Raw genomic sequence first — 20625 nt, 5'->3', positions numbered from 1 at the left:
TGTAAGAAGTTCACAGAAGTAAACAACCTTATCGAGATAAGATATGCCGTCAGAGTTCGGCAGGCTTTTATACAAGGTTTAATTAATGACATTTAGTCTGATAACTTTCTGACCTCCATTTGTCTCCATTTGTTTCCAGGGTCATCCATCATGACCCTGACCAGGATACAGCAGATACTGAAACTTATCAAGAAAGATTATTTAATTGATTAAAATGATTTAAAGAAATAAAACTATGAATGACAAAATTGCATACTATAGTAATTATTACAGATTTTTTTTTTTTGTCATCAGTCTTAAAAAAATTCATGTAGCTCAGTAGATACATGTTGTCCAACAAGCCCTGTTTTCTGACTGGTGAATCAAAGGAATCGAACTTATATACGATTCCTTGGAGCCAAAAGAATCGAATCTCTCTAAAGTGAGTCATATTGCCTGTACATAAGAGCTCCTGCTGCCATCGTGTGGCTAAATGATGCACTTGTTTTAATATTGCTTGCAGGTTGGGGTTTAATTAGCTGAGAACTGGGTGCAGGTGTTAAAGCTGGATGTTTCTCTGACTCACTCACCGTGTTTTTGTGGTCGTGTTGTGATGTCATTATAAGACATGTTTGCTGTTACATGCCTCATCTTCACGTTATTTAACAGTGGACTTGGTGAGTTATAGCTTACTGTTAACCTTTATAGTTAAAAGGTTTAGGGATGTTAAATTCTAAATATAAACAAATGTACAAAAACTCTCTCATACACACTCACTTCACACACACACACACACACTCGCTTCATACACTCATTCACTTCATACACGCACACACTCCATACACACTCATACACACTCACTTCACACACACACATACACACTCACTTCACACACACACACACACATACACACTCACTTCACACACACATACACACTCACTTCATATACACACACACATACACACTCACTTCATACACACACATACACACTCACTTCATACACACACACACACACTCACTTCATACACACTCACTTCACACACACACACACACACACACACACACACACACACACACACACATACACACTCACTTCACACACACACACACATACATACTCACTTCACACACACACATACACACTCACTTCATACACACTCACTTCACACACACACACACACATACACACACACATACACACTCACTTCACACACAAACACACATACATACTCACTTCACACACACACATACATACTCACTTCACACACACACATACATACTCACTTCACACACACACATACATACTCACTTCACACACACACACATACATACTCACTTCACACACACACATACACACTCACTTCACACACACACATACACACTCACTTCACACACACACATACACACTCACTTCACACACACACATACACACTCACTTCACACTCACTTCACACACACACACATACACACTCACTTCACACACACACATACACACTCACTTCACACACACACATACACACTCACTTCACACACACACACTCACTTCATACACACACACTCACTTCATACATACACACACACACTCACTTCATACATACACACACACTCACTTCATACACACACACACACACACACACTCACTTCATACACACACACACACACTCACTTCACACACACACACTCACTTCACACACACACACACACACACACACTCACTTCATACATACACACACACACACTCACTTCATACATACACACACACATACACACTCACTTCATACACACACACGCACACATACACACTCACTTCATATACACGCACACATACACACTCACTTCATATACACACTCACTTCATACATACACACACACTCACTTCATACACACACACATACACACACATACACACTCACTTCATACACACACACATACACACACACACACACACTCACTTCATACACATACATTTTATATATATATAATACATACATACATACATACATACATACATACATACATACGCACGCATACACAAACTTTTGCAGCCGGCAAGATTTCCACTCTGGATGGACCCACATCACATCAGGTTTATGAAGGAAACAGTACCAATGAGAACAGTTTAGAAGGTATGATGAATACAGACTGAACTGTAAATATGTGAATAATCACATTAACACATGCAAATGATTTTTTATGGTAAATGTGCTGTTTAGTCTAATTTTGACTTTGTGGTAAAGCAATAGCCGGTGTGAGGGCGTTCACAAAGGAGGAGGGGGCGGAGCCACGGATTGTGGGCGGTAAAGAGGCGTGGCCTCACTCCTGGCCCTGGCAGGTGGCGCTGACTTTTGCCGACATGCCAGCGTGCGGTGGTGCCATCATCAGTGAGCACTGGATCATCACAGCCTGCCACTGTTTCAGACGGTAAATATCTCAATGCAAGCCGATAAGAACTTTATTTAGCCAAAAAGCATATTGTGATGTGGATGTCCTCAAGGATCTCTGGTTTTCTCCCACCTCTAACAGGTAAATCACCTGTAGGTGTGAATGAGTGTGTGAACCTATGTGTAACTGGTATTAACACCTTGGTATTCACCCAGTGTTTGTGGGATAGACTGCAGATCCACTTTGTCTCAGGAGGGATGTGAAGATGATCTGATCAGATTCTGTAATCAGGGTCAGCGACAGATCCGCAATCCTAAGCTCTATATTAAAACTATTAGTGTTGAGCAATGAATTCTATCCCAAAATAGATGACCCAAGTGACTACATCTCTGATTCACGTGTCCTGTTAAACTTTTACCCATCGTTAAGTCAATGAGTCTGTACTTTTTGGGTATGTGTTGTATTGTGTTCAGATATCTGACTACCTAGTTGTCTGTGAGAAACTCTTGATGGTCTTCTTCCATGACCAGATATTCTAAAGAATCGTTGTGGACCGTGATGGCTGGGAAACATGATCTGGAAAATCAAACTGAGTCCTGCCAACAGGTGTGTATCTTAATCACCTTGTGTTTAGTTTTATTACAGCTTCAAAACCATTTTGTCAGAGCTGCTGTTCTGGTCTATAATGGACCAGAATCGATTAAATGACTTGGCATTTTGGACTTCAACAAATGTCCCAGTGCATCAAATGAGCTCTACTGATGTTCTCTAGAAAAGGCCTCTGTAGACCAAGACAAGAAGACATTTTTTTTGCTCTGCTTCATAAGTGTGGAATTTTATACCACTTTCCATTAAGCATTCACACGGTTTTAAAGCTTTTTTTTTTTTTTTTTAAATGTTTTTTGGTTTGTTTAAACCATACCTTAATTTGAGAGGACTTCCTCTTTTTTGTGCTTTATTTTTAGTCTGTCTGAAATGATGAAATGATGTTTAACTTGATTCAGACAAGACCAGTGTGCTTTTGCAATGAGTATTGGCTGTTTACGAAGTACATGCATAACAAGGGGGTCAAAACCTGTTGGTTCAAAGGCATCGTGGTTGATTTGGTTGTACTTTTCTACTTATATCTTCTGTTTAATCGAGCACTGCATGCGATTTAGCTACCACGTGTATAAAAAGTGTTCCATGAATGACGTTTAAGATTAATCTCTACTCGTCCTGTGTTCAGACTTCCAAAGTGGCTAAAATCATCAACCACGAGGACTACAATAGCATAACCAAACACCACGACATCGCTCTGCTGAAGCTGCAGACTCCTCTGGTGTTTAACGAGTGTGTAAGGCCCATTCCTGTCTGGAGCGGAGAGCTACCGTCACTGAAACGATGCACCGTCACAGGCTGGGGTTCCACTACTGAGAGTAGGTATCTCTGTTCCTGAAGGTCACTGCAGCAGGCAGACACAGGCCTGACGGGAACGTACAGTCATTTCGAGTGAAGGTTTATAGTCCATATATTTATGTATTGCTATTAATTCAAGTTCTTTAGCTTTAGTTTGTACTAATGGTTTGCATGGTTTGAGCTGTCATTACTGAGAAACCATGAATGTCTACAAAATCTCACCATATCAAAATTATACACGTTTTTCCCGCTAGTTTGACATGTTAACTTTTCTTTAGAAATAATAAAGTATTAGAAATCTAAACCTGTTTATTCTTTTCCTGTGGTCTAATACTCTGGATTGATACTGCGTTGCATCTGAATCTTTTGGGGGGGAACTACAGCTGCTAAACAGCTGTCCTGTGCCCAGGTGGACCGCGTGCAACCAAGCTTCAAGAGGTCAACATTACCATAGTGGAGCCTGATGCCTGTGTGCAATTTTATGGAGGGGTTATCCGTTCCTCCATGATGTGTGCTGGAGAGGCGACGGGAGGTTTGGATGCGTGTCAGGTACAGTACAGGATATTGTACATGACGTGTAGGTTTTGTTGCTGCATGCTGATGTTTATTTGACTGATTTGTTTCGATTTCTGTCCAAAGAAGGGTGTTTAGTGTGGTTTTATTTAGTTTTTTTTACCCCTTCCCTCAGTCACTGTCTTTCTGAACAGGGGGATTCTGGGAGTCCTCTGTCCTGCTTCACAGGAGAGCGGTATGAAATAGCTGGAATCGTTAGCTGGGGAGTGGGTTGTGGCCGTGCTAAGAGACCCGGGGTCTACACCAAAGTTGCGTTTTACGTCCAGTGGATTAGTTCCATCATCAATGGTACAACTTTGAAAAATGAAATCAAAAGTACAGTCACGTTCTTGGTGGAATGAACCAATGCTCTTTCTTCCATTTAAAGGTCAACTTGGTGCTGCTGGCACATGGAAGATGTTACCAGGTAATTTTTTTTTTGTGTGTGTTTTGCATCTCAATAAAGAGAATTGCATCCACTGCTTTCATGCCTTTTTCCTTTCTTTCCCGTTTATGGTGGAGGGAGACGCAGCAAGCAAAAAATTATCAGGTAAGCCCTTTATTTCTTCTGCAGAATTCTGAGTACGCATCATAGACAGTAGATTTGATGAATAAAAATGAGAACCTTTGTGTACAGCAAAAATGTTTTGATGAAAAAATTAGTAAATTTAATCACTAGTGAAGGCAAAACATTTCTCGGTCAGATGTTTCTTCAGTTCCCTGCTTAAGTTTAGTTTGTACCTTTTAAGTTACTGGGAACGAACTGCTTTTTGAGAAGAGTAAAGGATGGACGATAGTAGCATAGTAGCATTGGAGGTCAATGCTGCTTCTGGTGAATGTACATGGCTAGAACAATTAGCTTCTGCTGCCAATAAACTTCATGCACACCATGCAAATCGTAATAAAAAAAATTATTGTTTTGAACTAGTTAGATGTAGGCTATACTTGTCATTAAAAAAACATGACCACGAACTCCAACAAACAAGTAGTACAGTATAGAAATGCCACATCAAATACAAGCATCTTGTTGAGTTGCTGAATGTGGGGTAAAAGTGTAATAAACTTGTCAAGAAGGCTGAACACCTTTTGGAAAAATTGCAATATCTTTTACAAAAGCCTACCATTAATGTTCTACCACCACACAACTAGATAAACTCTGCTTTAGGTATTTTGTGAGCTCGATTCAAGGAGGAATAAGTTTCTTCCGGCTGTGTTTTCCATGCAAGTGAAAAAGTGTGGCCAGGCCGAAGTGAAAGCCTGCAAGCTCGATCAAGACTGTGTAGGCTTCGAGACCTCAGAACCCAACGGAGAGCTGAGGGTGGTAAACCTGACTGAGGCATGTCCTCACTCCTGGCCCTGGCAGGTCAGCTTGCAGAGTGAAGAAAACCACTACTGCAGCGGTACCCTCATAGACGAGCGCTGGGTGCTGACTGCGCGCCACTGTCGTGCTGAGTAAGCCAAACAAGCAGCATACATGAATTTACATGAACAAGCTATTTATCTCCATTTTACTTGTCTAAGTAACTCACTGGTTCTTTTTGGATTTTTATTTTTTAATCTGCAGAGCTGGAGATATGGCTGTGCTTGGCGCTCACGATCTCAACTCCATAGGAAGTCAGAGTGCAACGGTCAAGGCAGTCTACAGCCAGCCGTATGATGGCAGCTACCCTCCACTGCATGACCTCGCTCTCATCTACCTCAGTGTTCCAGCTCGACTAGGTACAAGACCACATCCCAGCCCACAGGTTCCCAACCCTGGAAATAGAGAGCACACGCCTGTAAATTGTGCTGCTTTCCTTGAATAAACAATTTTGTTTATTTTGTCAATTTTGATCCAGAAAGAGCTGTTAATTAGCCAATTAGATGAATCTGGTGTGTTGGGGCAGGGAAACTACCAAAATGTGCAGAACCGGAAAGTATCCTTTGCTGCAGAACTAAAAGACCAGGTGGTGGAGTTGGACATGAAATTGTTCCTTCTACCTGGGCAAAATCAAAAGTGAAATCATAAGTGTTTTAAGTGCAGTCTTTTAGGCCTGATAAAAAGCCCCCTGGAACTTTGGTTCCAAGGACTATCTTGGAACAGGATGTACTCCTGGACCATGCTGTTTGGAGCAGTTTCTCTAGTGCATATTGGTTTTTAATGATCTGATGTCTGGGTTTCCCCCAGGATCTTCAGTATTCCCAGTTTGTATATCAGATGAAAACTGGAGGTTTGATCAAGGGGAATTTTGTGTGACGACAGGATGGGGATATAGAAGGTCAACACGTAAGCATCACTATTTGTTCCAAATGTGCATACCCTCTTTATTTCTTTTCTCTTGTTGTAAAACCTCTTTCTTCTGCCCGTGTTAGCAAAAGTGAGTCCTGACGTGCTCCATCAGGCCCGAGTGATCCCACTATCTGAGCAAGCCTGTTGGACCGGTTGGGGGCAGGTTTTCAGCTCTAATGCCCTCCTGTGCACACAGTCTGCTGCCTCATCATCTTGCCTGGTACTGTAGTTCAACTGAGCTAAGAATGAATGGAAGTCAGGAGGGGCCACTTCACACTTGTATACTGTTATTAATAAATATTCATGAATTAATGACTGCATGAACAATGTAAACTCTAACATGAACATCTGCATTTTTGTTTGGGTCTTTTTTTTTCTTAGGGCGATGCAGGGGCACCACTTTTGTGCCAAAAGGATGAACGGTACTATCTGGCTGGCATGATGGCACTGGGGCTCAAGCGCTGTGATCAACAGAAACCAGCCATTTTTACTAATCTTTCCAGGTTCTGGTCCTGGATTGAGAGAACTATGACCAAAGAAGAAATCTAATTAAAAGAATGCAACTTCTGTTTTGTACGTCTTGGAGCACTACATCTGCATGAGAAAACCTGAAGGAAAATTCCAACCTGAAATGCATTAAATATTTATTCTGAAATATTTTTATGCTAGTTTGTTGATTTTATGTATTTTCAAAATTTCCCAGAGAAGTTGGTGGTTGTGCACGGCTCTGTCTCAGAGCAAGCACTTACAGACTGAACAACTAAAGCACTACACCCTTTAAAGTAGAGCAAAAGAAAGGTAAAACCCCACTGCACCATTATCTACATCTAATAAAATGGCAGTGGGGGTTATGTTGGAAAATGCTAACCAGAGTAAAGATGAAACAATCTATTGCATGCCAGTGAAGATCTCAGTAATTTAATATGCAAGCTATTCCGGGTGGATTTTGATTAATTTATCTGAATATAACACAATGAAAATAGGTTTAACCTGGCATCCTATGGTTTAATGCAGAAAACTCTAGAGTTTCTCTATCAGAAGAAGCTTCCAAGAAGGAACTCTTCAGGAAACCTTTTCAAAGTCAATATTATAGATTTTGCTCAGAGATGTTAGATTGTTGGTGGCTGATTCAAACTTGCTTTCTTTTCTTTTCTTTTTTTTTTTGTACATGGAACCATCACTGAAAGGGAAATGTGTATGGATTACTGCTGTAGGGCAAGGCATGCCCCTTTGGGTTGGAGATGTATTTTCTAGGGGGCATTTACCTTAATATAAACTAGTAGAGATTGAGTAATCAAAACCGTGTCTTCCTGAACTGACAAACTATAAAATAAATTATCCCTCAAAACTATTTTTTACTGTCAAGGCCATAGCCAGACCTTTTACAGCATGACGACTTCATGGGGTGGCAGTGCAGGCTGGGGCACAGAATTTGCCTCCACAGAAAATACAGTACAGTATCTTACCATAACTGTATACAGCCTGAGTGAGTTTACCTGTAGATATAAAAGGCAATATTACTGTCATGTACAGTAGCAAGCTCCAGAATAGTCCCATTAAGGCTCAACTTAAACTAGGTTAGTGGTATGAATTCAACATTGTTAGCTAACAGTACATACAATTTGAATGCAAGAGTGTTTGGTCACCTGTTGGTTTGTTGTGATTAGTGGGACTTGGGAATTTGAGTGCGTTTGCTCTCTGAACTCTGCTTGATGTGACACTTGATAAGACAATTCCCATTGATTCACACAAGGTGGTTAACAACGTGGTGTTTTAACTCAACGTGGCGCTCGCGCATGTGCTCTATAAGCCCCGCCCATACGCATCCACGCCACTCCAGGCGCTACTTCCCGCTCACGCGCTGAAAAAATATCCCCTTCTCTCTCTTTTGCTGTCTGTCTCCGGCTCGGAAAACTCGTCCACGTCTGTCGGAATTACATCTGGAAAATGGGGGGAGTGCGAGTCCCAAGGCAAATGTTTCTGTGGAGCATGGCGAGCATATATTTGTTTGCTTTTGCATCTCTCTATATCCAGATACCAGGTAGGACGTTAACACGCACGCGCGCGCGCACGAGGAGATTTTTTTGTTTGGGCGCGGCGCTTATGATGTTTCTGTGCGTGCGAGTTTTAACGTGGGCGCTCGTGCATTCAGCAGAGTCTCTTAGGGTTAAACATTAAAGTGAACTTTATGTGCTTTTCTACAGAGTGCGAGTGCGCGTCTGAAATTGGACGTGCTTTGGAGCACACGAAGAAAAAAACGTGCTCTTCGCGTACGCTGAAACCTCCGCTAGTGTTAAAAAGTGAACATAAACGGACTACAACACGCAGCGCGTGCGCGGTTTTAATTTTTTTGGGGAAATTGGGGGGCTTCTGTGTGGAAAATCAGCGCGCGCGCGCAGCATATTGACCCGTCATCATTCCATCTGCACGTCATCATCGAGAAGAAGTGTTTCCGCGTGGAAATAACACGTGATCAGTGTGAACCAATAGGTGTAGGGTTAATGCTCTATATTGTCTAATCGTTTAAAAAACATGTAAATATTGCTTTCGAATGAAACCGTGTAAAGAAGTGGTGTGTGTGTGTGTGTATATTGTGTGTGTGTATATTGTGTGTGTGTGTGTGTGTATATAGCTAGCTAGCCAGCCTTGCCTGAAAGATAACTCTAATATCTTTGTATCTCAATATTTGTGAGATTTGTATGTGCTTTTTGAATCTCAAAGATACAATCTGTCTCTACTAAGTGGCCCAGACCTGTTCCAGCATGGCAATGCCCCCGTGCATTAAGGCCGTTGCCCCCTGTGCATTAAGGCAGTTGCCCCCTGTGCATTAAGGCAGTTGCCCCCTGTGCATTAAGGCAGTTGCCCCCTGTGCATTAAGGCAGTTGCCCCCTGTGCATTAAGGCAGTTGGCCCACGTGCATTAAGGCAGTTGGCCCACGTGCATTAAGGCAGTTGGCCCACGTGCATTAAGCAACCTCCATGAAGACATGCTATGCCAAGGTAGTATCCTTCAGAGCCCTGATCTCAACCCCACTGAACACCTTTGTTTATTGTTAACATGAGTACGGTGGTAATTCCTGCTTAACCTGTGCACACTTCTCATCTGCAGTTTAATTATTAATAAAGAGAAAGTCCTCATATGCAAAGTAGAAGTAAGAGTAATGGGTTTGTGTGCTAAACTGGTCCTCAGTGAAACACCAGTGTTTTTGCTCTGTCCTGTGTCACAGCTCTCAGATGACTTTGCAGTCAAGAACACTAGATGGTTTTAGGGAGAGTAAAAACAGAAAGAAGCTTCTACAAAGCATGTCTGTAAGTTGGTGTGGATACGACAGTCTCACATGCTGTATATGTTAAATGTTTTTGATGGGTTTGAATACACTATTTAAGCAGACCGTGAATAATTCAGAATGTTTTCACAGTTTGAAAATCGGTCCCTAGAATTGTTTCATCTGTGTGGGTGGAGTTGCTCGAGGCCTGATCGTCAGATAAAGTGCAGGCTGAACTGAAAAATAAATAAATAAATAAAGACATTATGTATTTACTCTCTTTGTTACCAACCTTCCAAAATACACACGGAAGTACACGTCCTGCATGTTTACCGGATCGTTCATTGAGGTGCATCTTTGTGTGTAAAGCGCTGAAAGAGATGAACTTTATACAGGAAAACAATGAAAAAAAGAAAAACAGCCTTCAGTTCACTTTTGGTTGTTTTTATTCAAACAACATTTTACACTTGATGCACAAAAATTTTAAATCCAGGAGGCCTTTCGGAATACATCATTTTATTTATACTTAATTGTTTGTTTGTTTGTTTGTTTGTTTGTTTATTTATTTATTTATTTATTTATTTATTTATTTATTAACAGAACCAACAAAATGTATTTTAAAAAATCGTGGTCAAAAATAAATGTTCCGTGGACGTGACTAATGCCGCACACAGCTCTAGTGGAGCTTGCAGTTAGTGATGCGTACATGGGACACGTACATGGGATTCTACTAAGAATAGTAGAAAGTCTGTAAAGTTTAAAAAAAAACCTGGAAACGAGGAAAGGTCAAGAACTAATTTATCATAAATGTGTTTATGGAACATCTGATTTAATGCTGAACCAACAGGAACAAATCATTCTCCATTTATATGCTGTTTAAAGCTTGAGCGTTATATACCTCGTGCTGTACAAACAGTCTGATGAATCCTGTGTGTTTGTGTGTGTGTGTGTGTATGTGTGTGTGTGCGCGTGTGCGTGCGCAGGTCTGTATGGGAAAGATGGTGTAAGGCCGGTGCATATGCCCAGAGATAAGTCGCCTCTGCTGGAGAAGCTGCAGGACATCCCGTCCCTCCTGTGGCTGACTCCGTCCCTGGGCATCGGACCTCAGCAGGGTCTGGAGCTCATCTGCCTCCTGGGGGCGCTGCTGAGCCTGGGAGCCATGCTGCTGAGTGGCCTGAGAGACAGCCTGGTTTATCTCTGCCTCTGGGTGCTTTACCTTTCCGTGTATACTGTGAGTTTCTCTCTCCCCACTTTCTCTGTTTTAAGCACAAACGCTTCTGATCACCAGTCACTCAGCAGAATTTGGTATCCGTTGGTATGCAAGTGTATTTAAAAAGAACAAAAGGGGAAAATGTTCCGATCTGGTAACCTTTTTCTGCATAGCCGTGATGTCTCGGTACAGATGATAATTGCAGTACTCCTGTATTAATGCCTTGCCTTACAGTGCTTTAGAATTCTCAATTCTGATTGGTCGATTCATTTTCTGTAACAGCAGCTCTGACTTTAGTATCGTCTGCGATTTAATTCCCAGGGTTTTTAATAAAGGTTGTTCTAAAATGTTATCGTTTCAGAGGGAAAGCTGTAAGTATAAAAGTATACGAACGCAGGCGAAAGGCTGAAAGACTTTAAAAGAATAAAAAAACACAAGTGGTGATAAAAATACTGAGGCATGCCAGGTAACTGTGTGTACAGCTGCATGACCTGATACTGGTTTCTCCTGGGTTTGGTGCAGAAAAGTGTAAAGTGGCAGTGAATCATGTTTAAAACAGGACTCTGGTGCTTGGATATGGTTTTAGCTGCATGTGTTAGTGATGTCACATTGACGTTGCACTGCTTGTCTATTTTCTTTGGCAGGTTGGAGGAGATTTTCTTCACTCTGAGTGGTGAGTCCTTTACATCACCTGACTATTGCGGCGGTGGTGGTAAGGCTAGAAACATGTATCATGTGTGTTCTTGACCTTCAGTTTCACAAGGACATTTTGTCTGTTTGTTTTTGGTATATGGGTGTACGGGTGGACACACACACACACAGGTTTGTCCAGTGCGACCATGTGACAGTTTCCTGATCCAGCCATAACATTCATTTCAGTACATTCCTTTTTAGTCAACTTAAATGCTGTCTGGGGGCAACAAAGGAAACACACACGCACGCACGCACACACACACACACACACACATACACACACACAGGAAGTATGGAAAAACTGGAAGACCTTTTGAAAAGAAGTGTTAATATCCTGTATGTATAGAGACTGTGTTTGCATGCAGGTCTCTCTATAGGATACATATTTTTAGACCCTGCATGTGTGTGTGTAATTTTCTGTAATTTGTTTTCCATATTTAGGGACAATCTTCTGTTGGAGGCAGGGTTTCTGGCCTTCCTGGTTGCTCCATGTGCTTTACTGCGAAGCTCTTCTGCTCCACATGACAGCGTGACGTTCTGGTTGCCCCGCTGGCTGCTCTTCAGGGTTGTACTTTGCACTGGGGTGAGCAAGCTGGCCAGCGGTGACCCGTGCTGGTGGGACCTCACAGGTGTGTATTTGCTTTCTGGACAAATTTAGACACAACCTGCATGCTGGGATTTTTCACACAATCATCTGATTCGCTTTTGCAGCTCTGAGTCGGCATTATAGCACCCAAGAAAGCCCCACCCCCTTGGCCTGGTACGCCTATCAGCTCCCTGATTGGCTGTCGAGGCTCGGTGCAGTTTGCATATTAGCAGTTGAGATCGCTGTTCCGCTGCTGATGTTCTTCATTCCTGTTCGTGGATTAAGAATCAACGCCTTTTCCATCCTGGTAGGTTCTACATGGTAGATGTTACAGACATGTTAAAGATAAAATCTTTTTATTTAAAAGCAACTCTTACTTCTTTGTAACCGAATGCATCTTGTGATGTTTAGAAAGTCTAAAGGTCTTTTAAAGAAATCTTCATTTATCATCAATGTCATCAAATGATTTTCTTTTCCCTTTTGTATTCCAGGAGGTTCTGCAGCTCTTCAAAGTCCTCTTGGGTGGCTTCAGCCTGAATAACCTGCTGACCATCGCACTGAGCTTCTCTCTGCTGGACGATGAGGTGTTCGAATGCACGCCGGTCCCCAAGAAAAAAGCCAAGACTAAGAGTACGAGTTAACTTTCATTAGAACTTGTACTTTACTGCATTAGCTAACTGGTGAAAACATGTGGTGGATAAAATGTGTGTATTTAGTGTTAATAATTAAACAGAAATTTCAAGAATTCTAATCAGTTTTATAATCGATTTTTTTTTTTTTTTTTTTTTTTTTTCTTTCAGCTTGGGGCCAGATTTTGGTCTCCGTTCTGACATTTCTTTTTCGGCTGGCTGTCCATCTGCTAATTATTTTCAGCACTGTAAAGTTCTTCAAACTGGAAATCAATTGGGAAAAGAAGAGTGTGACGTCCAAACCGAGTGAGTCTGCGTTTAACCCCAGGTTCTGTGTATCAGTTCTCACTCTCACTCACTTCTACCGCTTATCTGAACTACCTCGGGTCACGGGGAGCCTGTGCCTATCTCAGGCGTCATCGGGCATCAAGGCAGGATACACCCTGGACGGAGTGCCAACCCATCGCAGGGCACACACACACACTCTCTCATTCACTCACGCAATCACACACTAGGGACAATTTTCCAGAGATGCCAATCAACCTACCATGCATGTGTTTGGGCCGGGGGAGGAAACCGGAGTACCCGGAGGAAACCACCGAGGCACGGGGAGAACATGCAAACTCCACACACACAAGGTGGAGGCGGGAATCGAACCCCCAACCCTGGAGGTGTGAGGCGAACGTGCTAACCACTAAGACACCGTGTCCCCTGTGTTACACCGTGTTTTATTCCTCTTACACCATAGCAATTCTCCACACATTTTTTTTATTAACACATTTATGTGATGTTGAATTCTGATTGGTTGATTTATTTTTTTTTATGCTGTATTTCTTCCTCACAGCCTTTTCCCATGAAAGCTTTAATGACTTTGTGAACCAGATCCAGGTTCCTAGCATTTGGATAGGAGTGCTCTCTCTGACTTGGGAAGTTGTCGCTGCTCTGCTTAAGTAAGACCTTTTTTCTTTTACGTAGAGAGTGATTATCAGGTTGTAAGAATTGTCCAGTCATCTGTGATGTCGTCTGATGATTCCAGGTGCCTGTATGTACGAGGCGTCCTGGGCAAGCTGTGGGCGTTCATCCAGTGCGTCGTGTTCACGGCTGCCACTGTGGGGGTTTTCACTCTCAGCCTGGTAAGCAACTATTCAGAAATATTTGTTCTACTTTGAGCTCTGTTAAGCGGTGTGCAGTCTTATCTGGAAAGAGCTGGTGTGAGTAGAGTTTCATTCCAACCAAGCAGAAGCCACACCAGAGTCTACTGAAAGCCAAGATAAACTGGTTAAACAGGTGGGACTCCTGCTGGATTGGGATGAGACCCTACTCGCAGTAGAAGATGGAACTCCGCTGCTCTACTCAGAAAGAGCAACACAAAAAGGGGTGCTCTTTGTTTTTGACCGATGGTGGGATTCTTCAATAAATGGATTGCTGGATAAATGGACAAATTGAAGTATGGATGGATAAATGGATGGATTTGAAGGGTTGATGGATGGATGGATTTGAAGGGTTAATGGATGGGTTCAGGGATGGATGGATGGATTCAGTGATGTATGGATGATGTCAGTGATCCATCGATCCGTGGGGCCATCCTTAAAAATATTTTGGTTTGCAGTAACAGTAAAAAAGAAAAAAAAAAAAAAAGGGTCGGTAGGTAGGTCTATTTTTTTATTTTTTTCCAAGTTTCAGTGTAAAAAAAAAAAAGTACAATTTTGGTGATGGTGATTACGTTGGTATGACTTTAAACAAATTTAAGCATATCGTGACGTCACTGACTGGGTCTTCAGCCCGTGCCTTCAGTCGAACACACCGTTCACATTTCTGTTGTAAAAAGAGAAACATTGTGCAGAAGTGTTATTTGCTGTGTGACGCGTTCCCAAAAAAAAAAAAAACCTGGACGTGCTCCGAGAGAAAGCCGTTAAAATCGTTTTAACGATCCGTAATTATTTTGTTTTCGAAACTTGTGTTGGTTGTCCAATCGATTCGTGCAATAGATTTTCGAACAATAGAATTTGTATTAGTTGTTTGAAGAGTTAAAAAAAAAAAAAAAAGGTCGGTCTTAACACAAATTTACAACCGGCAAGTCGGTCGGACTTAAAGCAAAAAAAAAACATTTTGAGTCTGTCCTAAATTGACAGGGTGAAGAATATTTTTAAGGATGGCCTGGGGAAATAGTTTTACATTAAACTTGACATAAAAGACAAAATACTAACATGACACATTTGTCTGTAAGAAATGAGGTAATAAATATAATAAAGACAGAACAGTACAGACGAGTGGAGACATTTTTACCAATTGAGTTTTGAGTCCATGAACATGTAATAAAACCTACTACTGTATGTTTGACGTGGCTAACTTGGACATCCTTCGTGATGTAAGGTGCCGTACACCGCTCTGGCTGGAATGTCCAGCAAAATTTTACCTGAGGTTCGAGAAGCCTACGAAGCGCTGGAGAAGTTTCAGCTCGTCAGCTCATACGGCATTCAGCACAGAATGATTCCTCCTGCAGGACGACCAGAGATCGTCATCGAAGGCAGCGTGGATAAGAAAGATTGGACGGTAAGATCCTCTTTAGATCACATGTGCTGTACGACGTCCTTTTATAGTTTCTAATTATTTGAAATCCGTAACATGGTTGTAACTGATTATGACGGTAGAAACGCCTCAGGCGAATTAAGGCATGTAAACAGACTTGACTTAAGTCTTGTTGGATCCTTCGCACGGAGAGAGCTGGACTTGCTTGTACATGTAAAGTGAAGCTTTAATGATACCTTTAAAATGTCAGCTTTACGCCTTTCTGTCAATAAGAATGACGTGAGGTTCATAAACCCACTTCCTATGAAATCAAGCTTGGAATTCTTGTTAATCTTCAATCAGTATAAACAAATGAATAATTTTATCTCCACAAGTCTAATAGAAAATGAGTCAGGACTCTGTTGGGTTTCAGTATGAGATTTTTTTTTCCCCCTCTGTTGATAACCTTACACAGAATTCTAGTGGTTGAATATAACGCCTTCAGACGAGAGACGTGGGTTTAATATCACCGTTTACTTTGACGATTGAAACATTTGTGAGTAAAATAACCCTTTGCACCTCCGCCTTGTGTGTGTGGAGTTTGCATGTTCTCCCCGTGCCTCGGGGGTTTCCTCCGGGTACTCCGGTTTCCTCCCCCGGTCCAAAGACATGCATGGTAGGTTGATTGGCATCTCTGGAAAATTGTCCGTAGTGTGTGATTGCGTGAGTGAATGAGAGTGTGTGTGTGTGTGTGTGCCCTGCGATGGGTTGGCACTCCGTCCAGTGTGTATCCTGCCTCGATGCCCAATGACGCCTGAGATAGGCACAGGCTCCCCGTGACCCGAGGTAGTTCGGATAAGCGGTAGAAGATGAGTGAGTGAGTGAATGAATAATCTTTTGCGTCTATCTGCTACTTTTCTATGACTATATTGCCCCCTAGCATGCTAGATAAAAACAAGTGCTTATGAAATACTCCAAATTCTTTACAGTCCTGAGTGTCTACTTTCATATGAGCTTTATATTAAGCACCTCTGTAGAGTGAGACATGACAAAGACATTCAGTGATCATCACAGACACAAACACACCATTTGTTGACCTCTAGTAATGCTAATAATGCTGCTTTTTCGCGCTAGAGTTCATTCTTAGCATTTGGTTTATTCCCAGGATTCGGCTCGGTCTGTTTCCCGGTGCAGACGCTTTAATCTGTCTGTGTGTATCTTACAGGAGCTGAGCTTCATGTACAAGCCCAGCAGTGTTCCTGCAGTTCTGGGGCCTCATGAGCCGCGGTTAGACCGACTGCTGTGGGAAGCAGCTCGAGGAAATCATGAGCAGAATCCCTGGTTTACGGGCCTGATGAAGCGCCTGCTGGAGGGCAAACAGGACGGTGAGTTTACACAGACTACATGCTATAACATGCTCCAGAAGACCGAGGTCATGAACAGTGATCAAAAGACAGTGATATTTCCTCAAGAGGATTAAAGCAGTACTATATAACAGGCTACACGCTACATTTCTCTATGTTTATACACGTTATACGTACAGATGATGCATTCACACGTTCAGAAGGCACAAAGGAGCTCGACACACACGTGATCTAATGATTGTAAACGGGGGAGAAACAGAATCCTGGGTTATCTTGTTTGACATTTCAACCTGTTCATACTTAATCCAGGTTCTTCATAGTCTGACGTTTCACACTGTACATTAGTAAACCCCGGTTTAACACGTGACCGCTGTAAATAACGTCTCGTCTCAGTCAGGAGAAAAATGTCGCCATGCAAATGTTTCTTCATCCTTAAATCCTCTGAGACGCACAGTTCCCATCCGGTTTGTCCTGAACAGACTTTTCTGATCCTAGCCTTAAAAGTAAAACTCTTCACTCCAATGGCGTTTTGTCACCATTTATTATTTATTTATTTATTTAAAGACAGCAGCTACTTCATGTGTTGAGTCTGAAGCACTGTTCTGCCCTTCCTTTATGTTTTACATGTCAAGTCCCTTTGACTGTTAAACATGTTCTGTTTGACTGTATGTAACCTTTGATACGTCCAGAAAACACTTTTATTCAGAACTATGTTCAGGAGGAGTGTTTTAGAACGTCCTAATTTAAGACTTTTGGACTTTTATGTCAATTCAAAATGATCTTTATAATAGTTCAAATTCTATGGAGTGAAATGTTGACTGTAAATCAATCTCTCTTTCTTTCTCTCTCTCTCTCTCTGTGTGTCCCTCTCTCTCTCTCTCTGTGTCCCTCTCTCTCTCTCTCTCTCTCTCTCTCTCTCTCTCTGTCTCTCTCTCTCTCTCTCTCTGTGTCCCTCTCTCTCTCTCTCTGTGTCCCTCTCTCTCTCTCTCTCTCTCTCTCTCTGTGTCCCTCTCTCTCTCTCTCTCTGTGTCCCTCTCTCTCTCTCTCTGTGTCCCTCTCTCTCTCTCTCTCTCTGTGTCCCTCTCTCTCTCTCTCTCTCTCTCTGTGTCCCTCTCTCTCTCTCTCTCTCTCTGTGTCCCTCTCTCTCTCTCTCTCTCTGTGTCCCTCTCTCTCTCTCTCTCTCTCTCTCTCTCTCTGTGTTCCTCTCTCTCTCTCTCTCTCTGTGTCCCTCTCTCTCTCTCTCTGTGTCCCTCTCTCTCTCTCTCTGTGTCCCCCTCTCTCTCTCTCTCTGTGTCCCCCTCTCTCTCTCTGTGTCCCTCTCTCTCTCTCTCTCTGTGTCCCTCTCTCTCTCTCTCTCTGTGTGTCCCTCTCTCTCTCTGTGTCTCTCTCTCTCTCTCTCTCTCTCTCTCTCTCTCTCTCTCTCTCTCTCTCTCTCTCTCTCTCTCTCTCTCACTCTGTGTCCCTCTCACTCTCTGTGACCCTCTCACTCTCTGTGCCCCCCACCTCTCTCTCTCTCTCTCTCTCTCTCTCTCTCTCTGTGCCACCCCCCCAACCCCACCACTCTGTGTCTGTCTCTCTCTCTCTCTCTCTGTGTCTGTCTGTCTCTCTCTCTCTCTCTCTCTCTTGGTGTCTCACTCTCTCTGTGCCCCACCACCCCCACCACTCTGTGTGTGTGTCTCTCTCTGTGTCTCACTCTCTCTGTGCCCCCACCACCACCTCTGTGTGTGTCTCTCTTTCTCTCTGTGTCTCTCTGTGTCTTTCTCTGTCTTTCTCTCTGTCTCTCTCTCTCTGTGTGTCTCTATCACTCTCTCTCTCTCTCTCTCTCTCTCTCTCTCTCTCTCTCTCTGTGTCTTTCCCCCCCACCCGGTGTGCGCTCTCTCTCCCTCTCTCTCTCTGTGTCTTTCCCTCTCCCCCTCCCCTGCTGTAGTGATAAGTCTGCTACAGGTGGATGAAGCTCTGTATCCATTCAGCTCCAAACCTCCAGCGTTCATCAGAGCTAAAGTCTATCATTACCATTTCACTCGCTCTCCTGAAGACGGGTGAGTCCAGCACAGTGTTCACGTCCTCACATTCAGGCTTCAGCATATTTATGTCCACACTGGTTACTTTTTCATGGTATGATCACAGTGTAGCACTGCTGCCTCCCAGCTGCAGGGTGTTGTGTTGTTGTGTTACATGTTGTGTTGTACTGAGACACACGTTACTGAATCATGTGGCAGGACGGAAGGTCAGACGTGGTGGAAACGGCATCTTGTGAGGGACTTCTTTCCCACAGTGCACTTGGGTGAACCTTTATTTGAGGAGCTGCTGAGCGAAGCTGGACTTAAGGTAATCCCATCTTGTGTTTCCTTAAAGTGAGAGAAAATTCACACCAACTGAACTGAGAATTGTGGTATATTTTAATAAAGTTACTGCATTATCAGTTGATTTACTATGTGTGTGTGTGTGTGTGTGTGTTTTCTTTCAGGAGGAGTTCCCAGTCCAGCCTATTTCACACACACCTCTTTCCCAGGCTCTGAATGTGCTCCAAAGCCAGTCACATGGTCTTTCTGGACACCTTCTGATGTTGAGTCTGTTCGCCACCGTGGCTTCTATTTTCCTCCTCAAAGCCCTGTTCTTTCGTACCAGGAGCACCAAAGCCACTAAAGCCAGACCCGCTGCGTCCGAACAAAGGAATAAAAAATCCAGAGACCACACCGAACCCTCTGAGAAAAGCCGTGCGGCGTCCAGCCGAGGAGGCAGGAAGGAGAACTCGGAAGAGAGGAAGCTGGACTCTGATAAAAGCCCACGCAAGAGGAAGTAATATCCAGAAGCCATGTTGGGCAAAGATGGAGGATTTATTCTCAGGTGTATGCTGACTACGCAGTTACCATCCAATTCTATACATTAAATTATTTTTCTAAACTCCCCTCTCTGATTAGCAAAGTGTTATGTGGTAATAATCATTTTCTAGCATGCGCTCTGTTACAGAACCACTCAGCAGTCAATAGTCACACATCTTCTTTGGATAAAGTGTGATTTTTTTTTTTTTTCTGTAAAAGATCAAAACTCTCGTACTTTCCCTGGTATCACTATTTGTCATAAATACACAATTAGTTTGAAATCATTGGAGTTGTTAATATTTTTATAGGATCTTTTCAAGCGCTGCCTGCACATCGGCTTGTTTAATCACGTTCATTTAAGAACTTGCGAGATGTGTATTTTTGTCCCATGGTCTAAAAGTCTAACAGTTATTAAACATGTGATGTTTTGTAGTTCAGTGTCGAGTATTTATTTTTATAAAAAAAAAATTTCTAGGTGACTTCACCTATTTAATATTTTCAGCTTTTTTGAATTTCACAACATTTCTTACTTCCGATTGGTTACATGATGGTGAGTAATTTTCCATAACAGGAGATCGGACAGTAGTTCTGGCTGTCAATCAAGTCGCAGGTTTATATTAATTGATTCGTGTTTTGATTTTAACAACGGAAATTGTTTAGAATCATCTTTACAGAAATAAAGATTACAAGGTTTGAAATTAATTCATATTTATCCCTAATGAGCAAACCTGAGGTGATGGTGGTGAGGAAGAACTGTCTGTGATGATGATGATTATGAGGAGGAAACCTTGAGAGGAGACGGACGCAAAACGGAACCCATCCTCATCTGAGTGACGCAGAGAGTGGGATTATAAATCTTCCTTTTTACAGCTGTTTTACAATGTTCTTGCTAACAATAAACTGATTTTAAGTAATTTAATTAAGAAAAATGCTGTTTTCCACCACAGGAAAGTCTTCAGCACTTTTTG

At 42.4% G+C, this 20625-nt stretch overlaps 2 protein-coding genes across 3 annotated transcripts; both read left to right on the top strand.

The window, feature by feature from the left end:
• Positions 1 to 529: 529 nt before the first annotated feature.
• Positions 530 to 7197, top strand: ovch1 (ovochymase 1). Of its 2 annotated transcripts, XM_060889111.1 has the most exons (14): positions 530 to 656; positions 2025 to 2105; positions 2217 to 2400; positions 2892 to 2967; positions 3590 to 3779; positions 4169 to 4308; positions 4467 to 4620; positions 4700 to 4738; positions 4829 to 4861; positions 5538 to 5763; positions 5876 to 6030; positions 6479 to 6577; positions 6664 to 6800; positions 6962 to 7192. In XM_060889111.1, the coding sequence occupies exons 1-14, from the start codon at positions 608 to 610 to the stop codon at positions 7127 to 7129; spliced, it is 1731 nt and encodes a 576-aa protein (XP_060745094.1). In that variant the 5' UTR covers positions 530 to 607; the 3' UTR covers positions 7130 to 7192. The 2 variants fall into 2 exon arrangements, with proteins under 2 accessions (XP_060745094.1, XP_060745095.1); XM_060889112.1 differs by lacking the exons at positions 530 to 656; positions 2025 to 2105 and having other exon boundaries at positions 2368 to 2502; positions 6962 to 7197.
• Positions 7198 to 8422: 1225 nt separating this feature from the next.
• Positions 8423 to 20089, top strand: lmf2b (lipase maturation factor 2b). Its single transcript, XM_060889110.1, has 14 exons — positions 8423 to 8621; positions 10829 to 11076; positions 11700 to 11728; positions 12190 to 12377; positions 12460 to 12641; positions 12826 to 12964; positions 13135 to 13269; positions 13808 to 13913; positions 14000 to 14096; positions 15337 to 15516; positions 16697 to 16856; positions 18763 to 18874; positions 19055 to 19163; positions 19303 to 20089. Exons 1-14 carry the CDS (start codon positions 8528 to 8530, stop codon positions 19636 to 19638), a joined length of 2115 nt encoding a protein of 704 aa, XP_060745093.1. The 5' UTR covers positions 8423 to 8527; the 3' UTR covers positions 19639 to 20089.
• The last annotated feature ends 536 nt before the right edge of the window (positions 20090 to 20625 follow it).

This window comes from Tachysurus vachellii, chromosome 16 (genome assembly GCF_030014155.1).
Source record: "Tachysurus vachellii isolate PV-2020 chromosome 16, HZAU_Pvac_v1, whole genome shotgun sequence".
NCBI classification, from domain to species: Eukaryota; Metazoa; Chordata; class Actinopteri; order Siluriformes; family Bagridae; genus Tachysurus; species Tachysurus vachellii.
The sequence above is the reverse complement of the archived record's forward strand: the minus strand, read 5'-3'. Positions and strand labels throughout refer to the sequence as shown.

Coding starts and splice junctions, on each gene's coding strand:
- lmf2b (XM_060889110.1), top strand. CDS start 8,528: ATGGGGGGAGTGCGAGTCCCAAGGCAAATGTTTCTGTGGAGCATGGCG. Junction 14,097..15,336: donor GGGTTTTCACTCTCAGCCTG/GTAAGCAACTAT, acceptor TCGTGATGTAAG/GTGCCGTACACCGCTCTGGC. Junction 19,164..19,302: donor TGAGCGAAGCTGGACTTAAG/GTAATCCCATCT, acceptor GTTTTCTTTCAG/GAGGAGTTCCCAGTCCAGCC.
- ovch1 (XM_060889111.1), top strand. CDS start 608: ATGTTTGCTGTTACATGCCTCATCTTCACGTTATTTAACAGTGGACTT. Junction 4,309..4,466: donor GAGGTTTGGATGCGTGTCAG/GTACAGTACAGG, acceptor CTTTCTGAACAG/GGGGATTCTGGGAGTCCTCT. Junction 4,862..5,537: donor AGCAAGCAAAAAATTATCAG/GTAAGCCCTTTA, acceptor TTTCCATGCAAG/TGAAAAAGTGTGGCCAGGCC.